Here is a 13,651-nt window from a genome sequence, read left to right on the forward strand (position 1 = left end):
TGTTACCTTTCCAACCTGTAACTGTTTCGAAAAAATGCCATGCTGGAAAACAAGATTAAAAATATGTTCGAGTATAGGAGAGATTAGGTCTAAGACATGTTTGACCTGGCCAGAATTCTGGCAAGTAGACGGCTAAACAGAAAAATTAGCCGAATTTGGACTCCCGCACACGCGTCCGTTCCTGGCAACAACACGGCCCAAGAGTTAGCCCGAGCCATGGGCCGAGCTCTCTGCTTCTGGATAGCTGTGGAGCCGCCCGACTGCTGGAACATAGACGAACGAGCTTCTGCAAACTTATACTGAGATTGTCGAAAATTATAGGTTACAGAGGAGACTGGTGCCACCACCGGATAAAAGTCTAAACAATAGGGAGGCAATCGCATGGCGGCGCCTCCGAACTGGGAACTTCGTAAACCCGGCCTGGGCATATCATGTTCAGAGAGATGAGAAACAAAACGATAAGTGCAAGAACTGTGGGGCAAGAGGAACCCTCGACCACATAATCTGTGAATGCGCTATATCTCCCCAGGGGCTAAATCAAATATAAATTGTAGAGAAACCTGGGAAGCCCTGCTGCGGAGTGAGGCCCCTGCCCCACAGCAACAAGCAATCCGCCTGGCGCAAGAAGCCGCGAGGAGTCAAGGTCTCTTTGCCTGCTTCTAATCGCGGAGGACCCGTCACCCAGGCCTGCCTGCCGGAGACGGGGAGGGGAGCCTCCTTATCTGGTGGAAAATAAAGTTGGTATCATCATCATCATCAGCCTTTTTTTCTCATATTTATATGTTTTTACTCTTCTCTATCTGCACACGGCAGCGGTTGTGGCTCAGTTGGAGCCAGTAGGCAGGCCCGTGCAATTTACTTTCCATCCTTCTTTCAGTCGCAACAAAAACAACAACAGCTCGCATTGGCTGCCGCTTCCCGTCGCTATAGCGGCCCGTCGGCGACAGCTAGAAGGTTGGACGTAGACGAGCGGCGATCGGACCTTGCGAAGGAGTTCGCACTTCGACGGAGTTCACTTTTCGCGCATGTGTCACCGTCATTCCGCAGCTCCCTCTGCGGAAAGCTGGGACCAGCTCCTCATCCACCCAGACATGATCACTCAATTTGCACTCATGTCGTGGGCCCAGGCAGTCGCCCCCCCCCCCCCCCCCCCCCGGGCCCCTGGGGGCCACACACGACCCACCTGCCCTAATTCCCGGCACCTGCTGTACCTGTTGCAAGTTCTCTCTCTCTCTCTCTCGCCACGTCTGTAGACAGTGTTGCCAGCACCTGTCTTGTCCTCTTCTCTATTTTCTTCTTGTTTAGCGTTATGATGTATAGCCTGGCATCTCATCAGCACATTTTCCGTGGATCATGTCTCGGAAATGGAGCTGCAGTCTTGCTTTTTTGTCTGATGTGGTTGGAGTTCGATAGACTGGATCCTTGGCTTGCCCCCAAAGAAAGAAATCTAGGAAAGTTAAATCTGGCTACCTTGCAGGCCAAGCAATGGGCCCACGCCGCCCTATCCACTGCTGCTGCGGGAAAACTTATCCAGCCACTCGCAACCTTTGCTGCTGCCTTGGGCAGCATGCACCGCCATCATGCTGATACCAGGTATCACTGAGGCTAGGCAATGGAGTTTTGCAAAGAAAATCCTTAAGTGGCCCATCCAGAGCGTCATCAATGTATCTTTCGCCTGTATGTTGTGAAAAAAAACACTGGCCCAATAATGGCATCACTGTAAATTCCACACCACACACTGAACGACCACCGATATTGATGATGTAGTCTTTGTCAAAAGTTTAGAGCCCAGGGGGTTTGCTTATAAGCCTTGCAGTGGGGCTCCTGTAACATTCGTGGTAGTCCAACTCATTGGAGGAGGCAGGACCAGAAATCTTCTTACCTTCAGCAAAGTTGGAGCGCCGGAGATGCATTACGAACCAGACAGTGTGCTTCAGAAGCAAACCCCATGGGCTCCAAACTTTTGACAAAGGCTGTACCTGCAAAACCCAGTGGCAGTTCTCCCAATAGAGAGCATTGAGGATGTTCACTGTATGTGATATGAGAAGTTAGCTTCATCGTCAGTCTTCATTAGAATCCAGTTCGCAAAGTCTTTTAGACTTCGGGAGTAGCATGGCTATAGCATTTGGTGGTGTTGAATGTGGCACGAATGAAGTTTTCCCGCACTCAATACTGATACTCCAGCTTAAGCACCTACACTACAAACACCTGCCTGGGTGTCTGAAGAAAACTGACAGCATATCTGTCCTCACATCCTTGTCCGGAATTGCACACCTATGTAGATTCTTCATTAACATACCATTCGGCCTAAGCATCTCATACCTGTGGAATATCACCACTGAGCTAAGACACATACCCTGATGCCAGTGTAAAAATACCTTAACTGCCTGCCTTCTATGTACACTTTATAGGCAACCTGCAGTGTAGTTTGCAGGTACATGTGGCGCCGTCTCGTGGCCGAAGAGACAAGCACTGAGTAGGCAGCTCGGCGCGGCCCGACCGGCTCCGCTTCCCGAGGAAGGCGCAAACAGCGAGTTTGTGCAGCTTTGCGGATTTTCTGGAAGCTTTACCTCGGCCATCCTACGCCATGGATGTCGGTCGCACTCGGGAAAAAAACCAACCGGAGATACTGTTGCGTGAAGGACTGTCATACCCGAGAAGGGAACGGAGACGTGAAGCTGTTTCGTTTCCCTGCAAGGCCGTACGGGTCAACCCGGCGACTGAAGTGGATCGTCGCAGTGCGTCGTGTCAAGGAAGTTGCACTGGTGTTATAATTCACGTGAAGCTAAGAGGAGAAAAAAAGTATAAATGTGGAGCGGCTGAATGAAGCTATAATATTGAGCGTTCATTAAATTCGCCGCTAGTAGTTCTCTTGCTTGGTATCGTCGAATTGCGGTCGCTCTCCCGCGTTGAGAAGCCGTTTTCTGGTTCTGTCAGAACAACGGTCTTCAAATCAGGATTCGTCGCGTTCGAAAGCAGGGCTCTTGGTCGCGGTTTTGTCCTATACTGGTACTCAAGTACGTGCGCTCAACGTTAGCGCGTACGTGTCGAGGTACCATGAATTAAAGGCAGCACGCCTCGCGGGGTGAGTCGCAGGTGATTAATTCAGGTCCCACTCCCGTATGTCGTTCCCTTATGTGTTTGCCCGTCTCGCGCAGATTTCCATGCTTTGCCTAAGGGGTGAATTGATTTTGCAGTGCTTTGTGTCATACAAATTTGGTTGCATTATATTTTAGTGGTGAAGACTTCTTCAACTGCAGCCCAAATGACAACACAAAAATATGTTCAAAACACTTTGTCCGTGGTGAAAACAGTACCACTGAAACGCATCCCGGTTAGCTCCCGACAAGCAAGGTCATACATGAAAGTGCCCTAACATTATTAACAACCTGAATTCAGCTGTAAACACCTCGATACCGCGGGAGTCATAAAGAGGCTCACTGTGTGGTTACTTGGACGTTCAGTCTGGGCTCGATAGATGCAACTCTTTCTGTACACCCACCACTGTTTACTGTGCTTTCGATTACACGCTACGGGAAAAATTCACATAATCACGGGTCCTGTGCATCTAAACTTTGTCCCTTTATGTTTTTCAAAATCTATTTTCCAGATCAGTTACCAATGCAAAGCGGCGAGACGGTTGCTTACACATGCACTGTACATGCACAAGTTGAACGTCGTACACGTGTTTGCCCCGCTGAGACTGACACTTCGCCGAAATTTCAGCGCCGTCCGTTTCCTTCACTGAGTGAACATGGTTGCTCTCGTAAAGGCGACATCCTTTTTAGAGCTCCGGTCGCCGAAAATACACACCGATGGCATCAGTAGGCTTGAATCCGCAATATAAAACAACCGACATTTTCAAATTCCTACTGGGCATGCACGCCGCAAAGAACGACCGCCTACCCAGTACCAAAAAAACATGTGGTGGCGGCGCTGTAAGCAGCGCGACAGCGGCGCCGCCTGGCTATTGCATGTTGCCTATACACCTAGAACCAGAACCATTTCCGCTCCTTCCACACTGGAGTAAGGCATGTCTGCTGATCAACGCAGATCCCAGCCAGGTAGTAATGTTGCTGTCAAAAACACGTAGGTATATGTGTGCCTGAGGAGCACCCGATAAATGGAAACGCTTTAGGACTGCTTCACACGAAGTATAAACTTGATCAGGGCATTGTTATCCAATGACAAAATTGCTGCTGCCATCATCACCTTGCATTGTTCTAACGTGCTTCACCCTTTCCTGCCTTGAAGCAGAATCAACAAACTGTTCCTTTTTTTCTTTCGCAGTCTTACACTCAATCGCTTCGGCAAGAGCCAGAGGCTTTCAAATTCGGGTACAAATAGGTTATTCAGTAGAAATTCACATATTTTGTTTTTGCTTTTTCAGGTCTTTTTTTTTTTGCAAGAAAATATAATTTTCTCCAAGTGCTCGTTTTTGTGCAGAACACAAAATATCCCTTTTGTTCAACATTTCAGGAACATAGATACGACAGCTCACGCAAAAAAAACTTCTTCGAATGGATTTTTTCTCTATTCCAATTATTTTGTCACGTAAACTGTCAATCTCCTATGCAGCCCTTTGTGTGCATGTAAAAACCTACCTGCCTTGTACACTGCGAAAACTGTCATTAAACATCACACGGGCTACTTTAAATGGGCAAGCGTACTGGTGCAAGACGCCGCTAGCTTGGATAGCGCTTGATATATGACACCTAATAAATGCCTAATGAGAACCTGCATTCTGGCCTTGAAGTTACTTTTCAAACATATCCTCAAATTAGGCCATGTCATGAATCACAAGCATTAAAAAAGGTTTAAAGTCACCAGTTGAATGCACTCCTGTGGAGGTCAGGATGTTTGCTTATTTTTGTGCAGTTTTGTTCAGGAAACCAAGTTTTCTAGGCTCTTTCATATAAATGCATATCACAATGAGCCCGTCAATTCCTCGCCCTGATGTGTTCTCTAGAAGCGGGATTTCCAGTTAGAAATTGGGTTTATCCCAATTTTTAAGAAGTGTGTTTGGGGTGCAAGAATTCGGGTCTTACCCCAAGACGAAAATATCTACCTGTATATGGTTACAACACCCGGAACTACTCATCTTAAAATAAATGGATAATCAATGGCAGAGCATACAGGACTGACAGTTAAACAGCTGAAACTGCCTATGTAACGGCTGATAGATAACTGACAAAAATAAGACTTTTGCCTTGCTTACCTAATTACGAGTCAAACAGCAATACCAACTGCTTCATATGACACTGCTAGCAGCCAACACCATGATGAATAACTGACAAAGCCATGAAGAGAACATTACACACCATTTACAAACAGTACCTTTAATGCAGGAAAAAAACTTCAGACAAGAGACTTCTTGTATGAAAACTGCTTCTGCAGCATGAATCAGACAATAGGAATCTTCAAAACGTGGCCACTTGCCAGTTATTTTTTTTTTTTAGAATGAATGCAAAATAATGCAGCAGGTTCTTCCTGAAAATGATTTAACAATAACAAACATGATACACTGTACTGCCACAGTTTATCGGAACTGAAAGTTGAAACCTCCAGGGAATCCAAATCCTGGGTTATGTTGAAAAGAATTGGCATTTGTTGAGAAGGAGAATCCAGGTGTCTCAAAAAAGAATGTCCGGAAAACATGGGCGTTGGGGTCTGTGAAAGTGAAAAAAGGAGTTATCAGCAAATGTACAAGTAGTGTCACTCAACACTGCCCACAAAAGCTTTTTCGCCCTACCTGAAGAACAGCCTTCCATCTCATCCAAGTCTCTCCCTTCATCATAACGCATTCGTTTTTTGGGGTCAGAAAGAATGTTGTAGGCCTCACCAAGCTCTTTGAATTTTTTTTCCTGTTCACGCTTCATGTCCTCGGAAGCATTGGAATGTCGATCTGGGAGAGAGAACAGAATGTTATCAAAGCAAATCCCACCAACCAAAACATAACACCTATGGCAGGAAAGCCCGACAGCAGCAAACCCTCTTTAATAACGTTTTCCACCAAGGTATTCATACTGCATGCTTAATCACCTCCACTGTTTCACATTTCCCTTCTTATGCCCTTCCAACTTTGAAATGGAGCTAACAAGCATGGAATAAAAACAGAAAATTGAATTTGCAAACAAACCAGGCATTCATGCCCTTTAGGTTTAAACCACATACACACAGATGAAGCAAACAAAGAAAAGTTGGTAGATTTAAGCTAACTGTGGTAGAATCTCGATGATACGTTCACGGCTGATAAAATTTTCGGTACAGTACAAATCTGTAGAATTCCCTGGCCAGACTGCATTGTGTACAACAGAATTTTGGATGTTCCAAACACACACCATGCCACTACATATGATATGAACATATGAGCCATGAGCCCAACCTTGCAGACTCGAGCGCTGAATGCATACTGCTGATGCCATGATCTCCAGTTACACAGCATGTACAGAGAGAGTAATAACTCTTCCGAATTATTAGAACAGTACCAGTACCAGGTCAAACTACCAAAGTTTCGAAGACAAAATGCAGAGAGCCCAACACGACTGAAGGCGCGCAACTTTCCAGACAGAATGCTTCAAACCTCTGCTTAAATACACCTAATGAAGGTACCATGTCAGCGCAGAAATGACCTGCACCCCAAGCAGACTGCATACACCTGTTTTGTGCGTGCAGAATGCGACAAGGACTTTTCAGAGAGCAGTGACTGAAGGACTATCACACGGCAAAGACAATGAACATTTTTGCAGTTTTTAGTGATGTTGTGACTAAAATACTGTGCCTAAACTTTTTTTGCCTTTTTTTCGATTTTACACATTTTGTTAATTCAAAGCCAACAACAAAAAATTTGACCCAGATGGAAACTTTCCTTGAAAAAATTCGACTCTCACAGGGTTTTTTTAAGACACTGTTTGATGAGAACTTTCCCAAATATGCTAAGAAACAATGGCACTACAGATGGTTAGTACAGTTTTGGCTGGCCCCATTCTTCATTCAGTTTCGAATCAGTCATGTCCTTTCACTTTCCACAGTCTCGTGAAGATCGATGTTATAACAAGGGAACGTTAAATCAATGGGAGATTAAATTGATCACAAAAAATTGTGCTTGTGCCCTGCCCCCATCGCAATCACAGTAAAAGTATTTTTGTGTCATGTGCCTGTGCAAGTGACAATACAACATAGTGACTTATTTCCAGTTACGGCAACACCACCTTTGTGCACTGCTGTAAAATGTGGCCCCTTTTTCTGACATGTGAAGATATATACTATTTGGGATATCCGAGAAATGATGCCCTTGCTACAAAGGTCCTTGCTGCAGCGTGCACTGGGGTTGCATTTTTTTGCATGCCAGCACTACAGCAGCAGTGCCGTATTTACTGTACTCTCATGTACTAAACATATGAACTACGGTAACTAAGACCACACGGGCGGTGTGGGAGAACATGACGCAATGGGAGCAACGGCCATGCATGACCTTCTTGGTCGCACTAGCCATGCGGCTATGCTAGAACACTCTCTAAAAGCAGCCAGAACCTTAAGCCCACAACATACAACTACAAGCATTCATTACCAAGAAGCATGGTGGAACGTTGATCGTCGAGGGCATGCATATCACTGCGATCTCAGGCGCCTGACAACACTACTTCTGTCATGTCATGCATGCGTGATCTGCTTCAAAAACTCAGAATTCGATCCTCTAGGTTGTACAAAGTTGTAAAAACTATGATTCGCTCGCTTTCTCTTGCAATGCGTTCAGTTTTGGGCCATGCTGGAGCAATCCTGCAATACTCTCACAGTTGCTCACTGAGCGGTACTGGCTGCTAAGAGACTACAGCAGCTCCTAAAAAATGCCTGTTGCCTAAGAGGACTCGCCGCGATCCAACAATGCAACACATTTGTGTGGCTGCGTAGCTGGAATTGGGATAGAATCAGATTTGGAAAAGATTGGGGACTGCAAGACAATGGACTCAGAATTGGAACAGAATCAGAACTGGAATAAACTGGCGAGTGGAAGGAGAATGTTTCCTTTGCATCAATATAATTATTCGCCCCTAAATTTTCTTAATAGCTAGAATTTTCTACTAGCCATAATGTCATGGAGGATTCATCTCTGCCATGTTATGTTGGCAGGTTTGACTTCTACTGCAGTGACAAAAAATTACCAGGGTGGTGGAGGAGGGCGCGTTTCCTGTAGGCTTTCTTGATGTCGTCAACAGTTGCATCTTTCGGGATTCCGAGCACCTTGTAGTAGTCCTTGCACTTGCTCTTCTTTAGCGCTAATTTTGCCTGATCCAGCAGTCGCTTGTTTTCTGTGAAGAAGAGGGCAAGGAAAAACTTGTACATACAAGAACACACACGATGGTCCTTTAGCCATACATAATACACAAGCAGTCTGCAATAAATGCCGACATATACACACGCATGCACACATGCGTGCGCATGGTGAGAGATGTGTCATGGTGAGAGATGTGCCTGATCTCGGAAACTTGCTCCTTTATTAGCTCTAAATGTTTACACAAGAAAGTGCCATTTGCAAATCAGTGTCAAGAGATACAAAATCCAGCCAATCCAATCCAGAATCCAATCCAATCCAGAATCTACCATGGACACCATTTTGTCTTGATGTGGGTCAAAATATTTTAGTGCTTTCGCAGGCCATTAGAACTATTCTTCCCATCAAGTTTTTGCTGCTAGGAGTTGAGACAACAGTAAACTCGTTCTCCACAACTGCAGTGTACTGCCACTCCAAGTTCAGGAAAAGTGTTCAAAACTAGAAAAAGAAAAAAGCACACTAGTGTCATTTGGAAGCGCAAAACTGAGATTTCACACAAAGCAGGTCTGTTTCTCACTACGTATTATATAGCCAGAAGAGGCTGTGACAAAACTCTTACACACGTTTGATTCGTTCATTAAGTTATTACATTTGAACACATTAAGAATGGCTTTTAGTGTTTTCCTGCCTATGTAGCAGTTCCCAGGTTGAAACCTGGCCGTGGCGGCCACGTTTTAATGGAGGCGAAACGTAAAAAGGTGCCTGTGTGTTGTGCGATGTCAATGCATGTGAAAGATCCTCAAGTGGTTGAAATTATCCTGGAGCCCTCCACTGCAGCACCTCTTTTTTTCCTTTCTTCTTGAACTGCCTCCTTTATACCTTCCTCTACTGTTGCGCACCTTGAGCGCGATTTCACTGGAAATATGTTTTTTTTAGCACTGGGGTGCAGTTGTGACAGTTATGATTGGTTTGGTTTTATGAGAATGACGAATTCCACAGAACTGGTTCTGGAAGCACCGACTCTACAGAAATCATGATCACCATTAGCCAGACTACGCCCACTGCAGGGCAAAGGCCTCTTCACTGTCTCTCCAATTAACCCTGTCCTTTGCCAGTTGCGGCCACTGTAGCACCGCAAACTTCTTGATCTCATCCAGCCACCTAACTTACGTTTGCCTTCTCTGGGAATCAACTCCGTGACCCTTAGGGGCCACCGGTTATCTTGCCTTCACATTACATGCCCTGCCCAAGCCCATTTCTTTCTCTTGATTTTGAATAGACTGTCATTAACCCGCATTCTGTTCCCTCACCCACTCCGCCCTCTTCCGATCTCTTAACGTTACACCTATCATTTTCCTTTCCATAGCTCGCTGCATTGTCCTTAACTTAAGCTGACCTCTTTTCATTAGCCTCCACGTTTCTGCCCCATAGGTAGGTACCGGTAAGATACAAGTGTTTTTTACTCTTCTCTGGAGGGATATTGGTAAATTGCCACTCATGATCAGAGAGAATTTGCCATATGTGCTCCACCCCATTCCTATTCTTCTAGTTATTTCCCTCTCCTGATCCAGATCAGCAGTCACTACCTGCCCTAAGCAGACGTATTCCCTTGCCACTTCCAGCACCTCGCTAACAATTGTGAACTGCTGTTCCCTTGATAGACTGTTGAACATTACTTTGCTTTTCTGTGTGTTAATTTTTAGTACCACCGTTCTGCTCTGGCTGTCTAACTCACTGATCATGCTTTGCAATTCATCTCCTGAGTGACTCAGCAAGGAAATGTCATCAGCGAATTGCAGGTTATTTAGGCATTCTCCATTAACTCTTATTCCCAACTGTTCCCAATTCAGGCTTCGGAATACCTCCTGTAAACAGGCGGTGAATAGCATTGACGAGATCTTATCTCCCTGCCCGACGCCCCTCCTACGCTGACTACCATGCTGTTGAACTCTAGCACCACCACCCGACGCAAGGCGCTGCTTCTATGTGGTAGTTTTTGTTTTCTGAGTTCAAGGGCGTCCGCAGAACTTTATGGAGGGAAGAGGATGGGGGGGGGCAGTGACCGGATTGGGGGAGGCAGTAGGTCAGCACCAAAAAGGCACTATTTGAGTTCTAAACTACCCGCAAGAAAAAAAAAATTAGAAACAGCAAATTAGCGCTAGGCTTGGAGAACATACATTGGATTTTATTAATGAACAAAGAATTAAACTTAATCAGCAAAATGCAAAAAATTACTATGAGCTAAACGTGCAAATCAAGCACTGTAGTTGTTTTCTGGCAGTGCATAAAAAATATCCAAAATTCCAAAGAAGGAGGGGGGGGCTGCAACCCCCCCTCCTTGGCTCTACCCCCTCCAGACGCCCATGCATGAGTTTGTACGTTTAAAAACTCTTTCTCTCAACAGCATGCATAGACAAGCTAAAGGTGACTTATTGGCTGAGAAAGAAAACAAAATGCCTCCATGAGAAGACAAAACGAACATTTGTGCTGAATTTTTTTCAAGTGTGCTGAAAAAGGATGTGCTTATTGGCCTTTAGACGCCGAAAACATCCAGGATCAAAACTGTGCTTAGTTTTAACAATGGCAGCATTGCCAAAGTGGACATTCTCATGTCCTTTGGCATTTCACCAAAATGCTAAACAGCGCAATGATTGTCTTGGGCGAACTGGAATGGGCTACACAACTGATCACAAAAAAGGCCCGAAAGATCAAGGGAGCAAATAAACAAAAGAAATAATCATCGTGGAGACGACAACCTAATTGATATGATTTGAATAACCACCGATGTGTATTTGTTGAGTATAATTTTGTAATGAAACATTTTACTTCAAAACCAATTAATTCAAAGCATCAATTTATTTAAACTGACCCATTTTGTCAGGAACCACAAGCGCTAGGAACATTATTTTTTTCAGGTATTTAAACAACACAAGGGAGAGTGTACTGAACTAGAATTCTGAAAATTAATGCAGATAATTTTGCTCCACAGGATGTTTAGTGTCCATTTTACCTTGAAAAACAGGGAGGGTTCCGTAAACAATAAACAAAAATAACAAACGTCTACCTAAGAATATTTCTAGTTCAATAGAAAGAGCATGGAAAGCCGATTACAATGATATCAGTGTGGCAACTTTACACCTAGCAGATCTTGAGAAAACGGGTCAGCCAAAATACATGGGAGGTATACGACCTACCCTGAGCCCTTAACACATATATGCCTAGCGTCCTACATGTAGGACATCGCTTTTGTGCACACTAACTCAAAGTTTATTGTGCAAAAGTTCGAGCCCACTAGCACAGGTTCAAGAGGGTCTAAACTTTTCCTCGAGCAATAGTTGTGTTGTGTGCGTTCAGAAAGATCCGCCAGTCTTCTCTGTACACAATTTTTTAAATTTGACTTCATCGACTATATCGTACTTCTGCAAGAAAAACAAATTTTTCTGCACTGTCATGAGGAAACCACTGCGCATGACGAGAAATGTGACCTCAGAGTCAATGCCAAATGTTCGAAGCTTTATCACACATAACAGGTAGTGAATTTCCTTAGTATCCAACATTGTAGGACGGCTCAAAGGGCACTATTGTGAAAAATATTTCCAGCAATAGAAGAATTATTCTCAATTGATAAGCCATTTAGCAGCCAAGCCAATACCCTTCTCATGATAAGAGCAGCTCCCCTTCTCCCCACTTCCCCCATCAAAGGTACATAACAATGCTGATAGCCTGATGCTCTTCCAACCATGCCGATTCTATGTGCGCTCGGTACACAGCTATAATGGCAATCTGAATGCCTATTCTATGTGCGCTGATCACATAGCCTGGGAAAGATGTGCAAATGCTTCAGGGTTAGTTAAGCATCAAAGTAAGCCTGCTCTTTTGTGCCACTCCGAGGCACTGCAGTCATGTGTTAGCAAAACTCAGCAAAAGGGAAAGTACCTCGAGTTTGGTCCTTCCGGAAAATACATTCGTAGTCCCGCACAGCCTCCTCATACATTTCCAGATCCATGTACCTGCAAAGAGAAGAGATGAAAGATTTTGGAAATAGAACGCGTGCATCTTGCTCAACTATCTTGTCCAGGGAGAATAATTGTGGCAGCAAAGTTTCTGTCAGGCATGGCGCATTATCACTTCCTGTTGCTAGAGAAGAGCCTCCTGCAGTGATTAGAGTGCACAACTGCTGACCAGTGCGATGGAAAACCGCAAGTCAGCACACTCAGCACTACCCAAGAAAAAGCTCCCTGAAACCCACAGTCCCACAGTAGATGTATCGGTACCACGAACATCAAGAAAGGGAACAGAGCTGTGTGCATCTGCTTCACCTGTATTTGGAGGCCTGGGTAAGTTTAGAATTACCACGTTGCGACACACACTTCTCAAGTGGCTAACTCTGAAATGCCAACTTAAGGTGCACTGGGAATGTAAGGGACCACCTACTTTACAGGTGCACTGCTAAACTGCATTAAAACTTTCTGTTAACATGCATTACTGTGGCATACTGCCAGCTGAATATGACAGCAGTAGTGTGGCATCTTATGTCAAAATTTGATGCAGGTCTATGGGGTTCTGCCAAGGTGTTCCATGATTCTGATTTCATTGTCTTATGAAGAACTGTCATAGTATCCTGAAATGTAGCAGAAGTATATGCCCTTAAAGCAAAACTCAATCCTTCACCTGAACAAAGATGCGATACAGGTAGTTGATCACAAGCTCTGAAAAAATGCTAATTAGGAAATTAGCTGACTTTTTCTTTTTTGTGGCAGTGCATGCTCCCCAAAGTTAAGCTTTCCCTCAAATAAACCTAAAAGCATAGATAACTTTCCGATAGCCACCACTCTTTTTTAGGACATAAAATTACAGTAGCTAAAAACTGAACGCTAAAATTTCACCAGTATGTCTCCATGGTACATACATTGTTCAGTGCACACTGGTCACCAGCACAAGAAAGTGCTTATTCTTCTAATAAGTAAATTAACCACAATACTCACAACATTCTGCAATATTTTTACCAGAATTTAAGACTTCTTTAGCAGCCAAATAAGAAATACAGCCAGGAACAAAGACAGGCAACACTGATTGATATGCAAGACACATACGTTTTGGCACGCCTCATGTAGGCCTTGAGGTAATCTTCATTCAAAGATATGGCAGTTGTGCAGTCTTCAACAGTTTGGTTGAGCTTGTTTAGCTGTGCGTGGTAGATGAAAACAATAAGCAATAAAACTGACTGCTTCAGCTGGAAAGCATGCATAGAATAGAGCACACAAGCATCACAATCCGAATTTTGCCCCTCTACCACTTGCACACTGCTTTTCCTTTCCTGTGTGGCATCAAAAATCAACCCTCTAACGACATCAGACAAATTTTCTAAATGCGTCAACA

At 44.4% G+C, this 13,651-nt stretch overlaps 1 protein-coding gene across 4 annotated transcripts in view; it reads right to left on the reverse strand.

The window, feature by feature from the left end:
* Positions 1-5,323: 5,323 nt before the first annotated feature.
* Positions 5,324-13,651, reverse strand: part of LOC149350248 (dnaJ homolog subfamily C member 7-like) — a 122,940-nt gene continuing 114,612 nt past the window's right edge. For all 4 annotated transcript variants that reach the window (XM_089579234.1, XM_089579232.1, XM_089579233.1 and 1 more), the window contains 5 exons: positions 13,366-13,457; positions 12,209-12,282; positions 8,163-8,309; positions 5,753-5,905; positions 5,324-5,670 (listed from right to left, as the gene is read on the reverse strand). In XM_089579234.1, coding sequence (XP_089435360.1) covers positions 5,540-5,670; positions 5,753-5,905; positions 8,163-8,309; positions 12,209-12,282; positions 13,366-13,457 — 597 coding nt within the window. In that variant the 3' untranslated portion in view covers positions 5,324-5,539. The remainder of the gene's footprint in view (positions 5,671-5,752; positions 5,906-8,162; positions 8,310-12,208; positions 12,283-13,365; positions 13,458-13,651) is intronic.

This window comes from Amblyomma mixtum, chromosome 3 (assembly GCF_055824585.1).
Source record: "Amblyomma mixtum isolate Tamu chromosome 3, ASM5582458v1, whole genome shotgun sequence".
In the NCBI taxonomy this organism is placed as follows: domain Eukaryota; kingdom Metazoa; phylum Arthropoda; class Arachnida; order Ixodida; family Ixodidae; genus Amblyomma; species Amblyomma mixtum.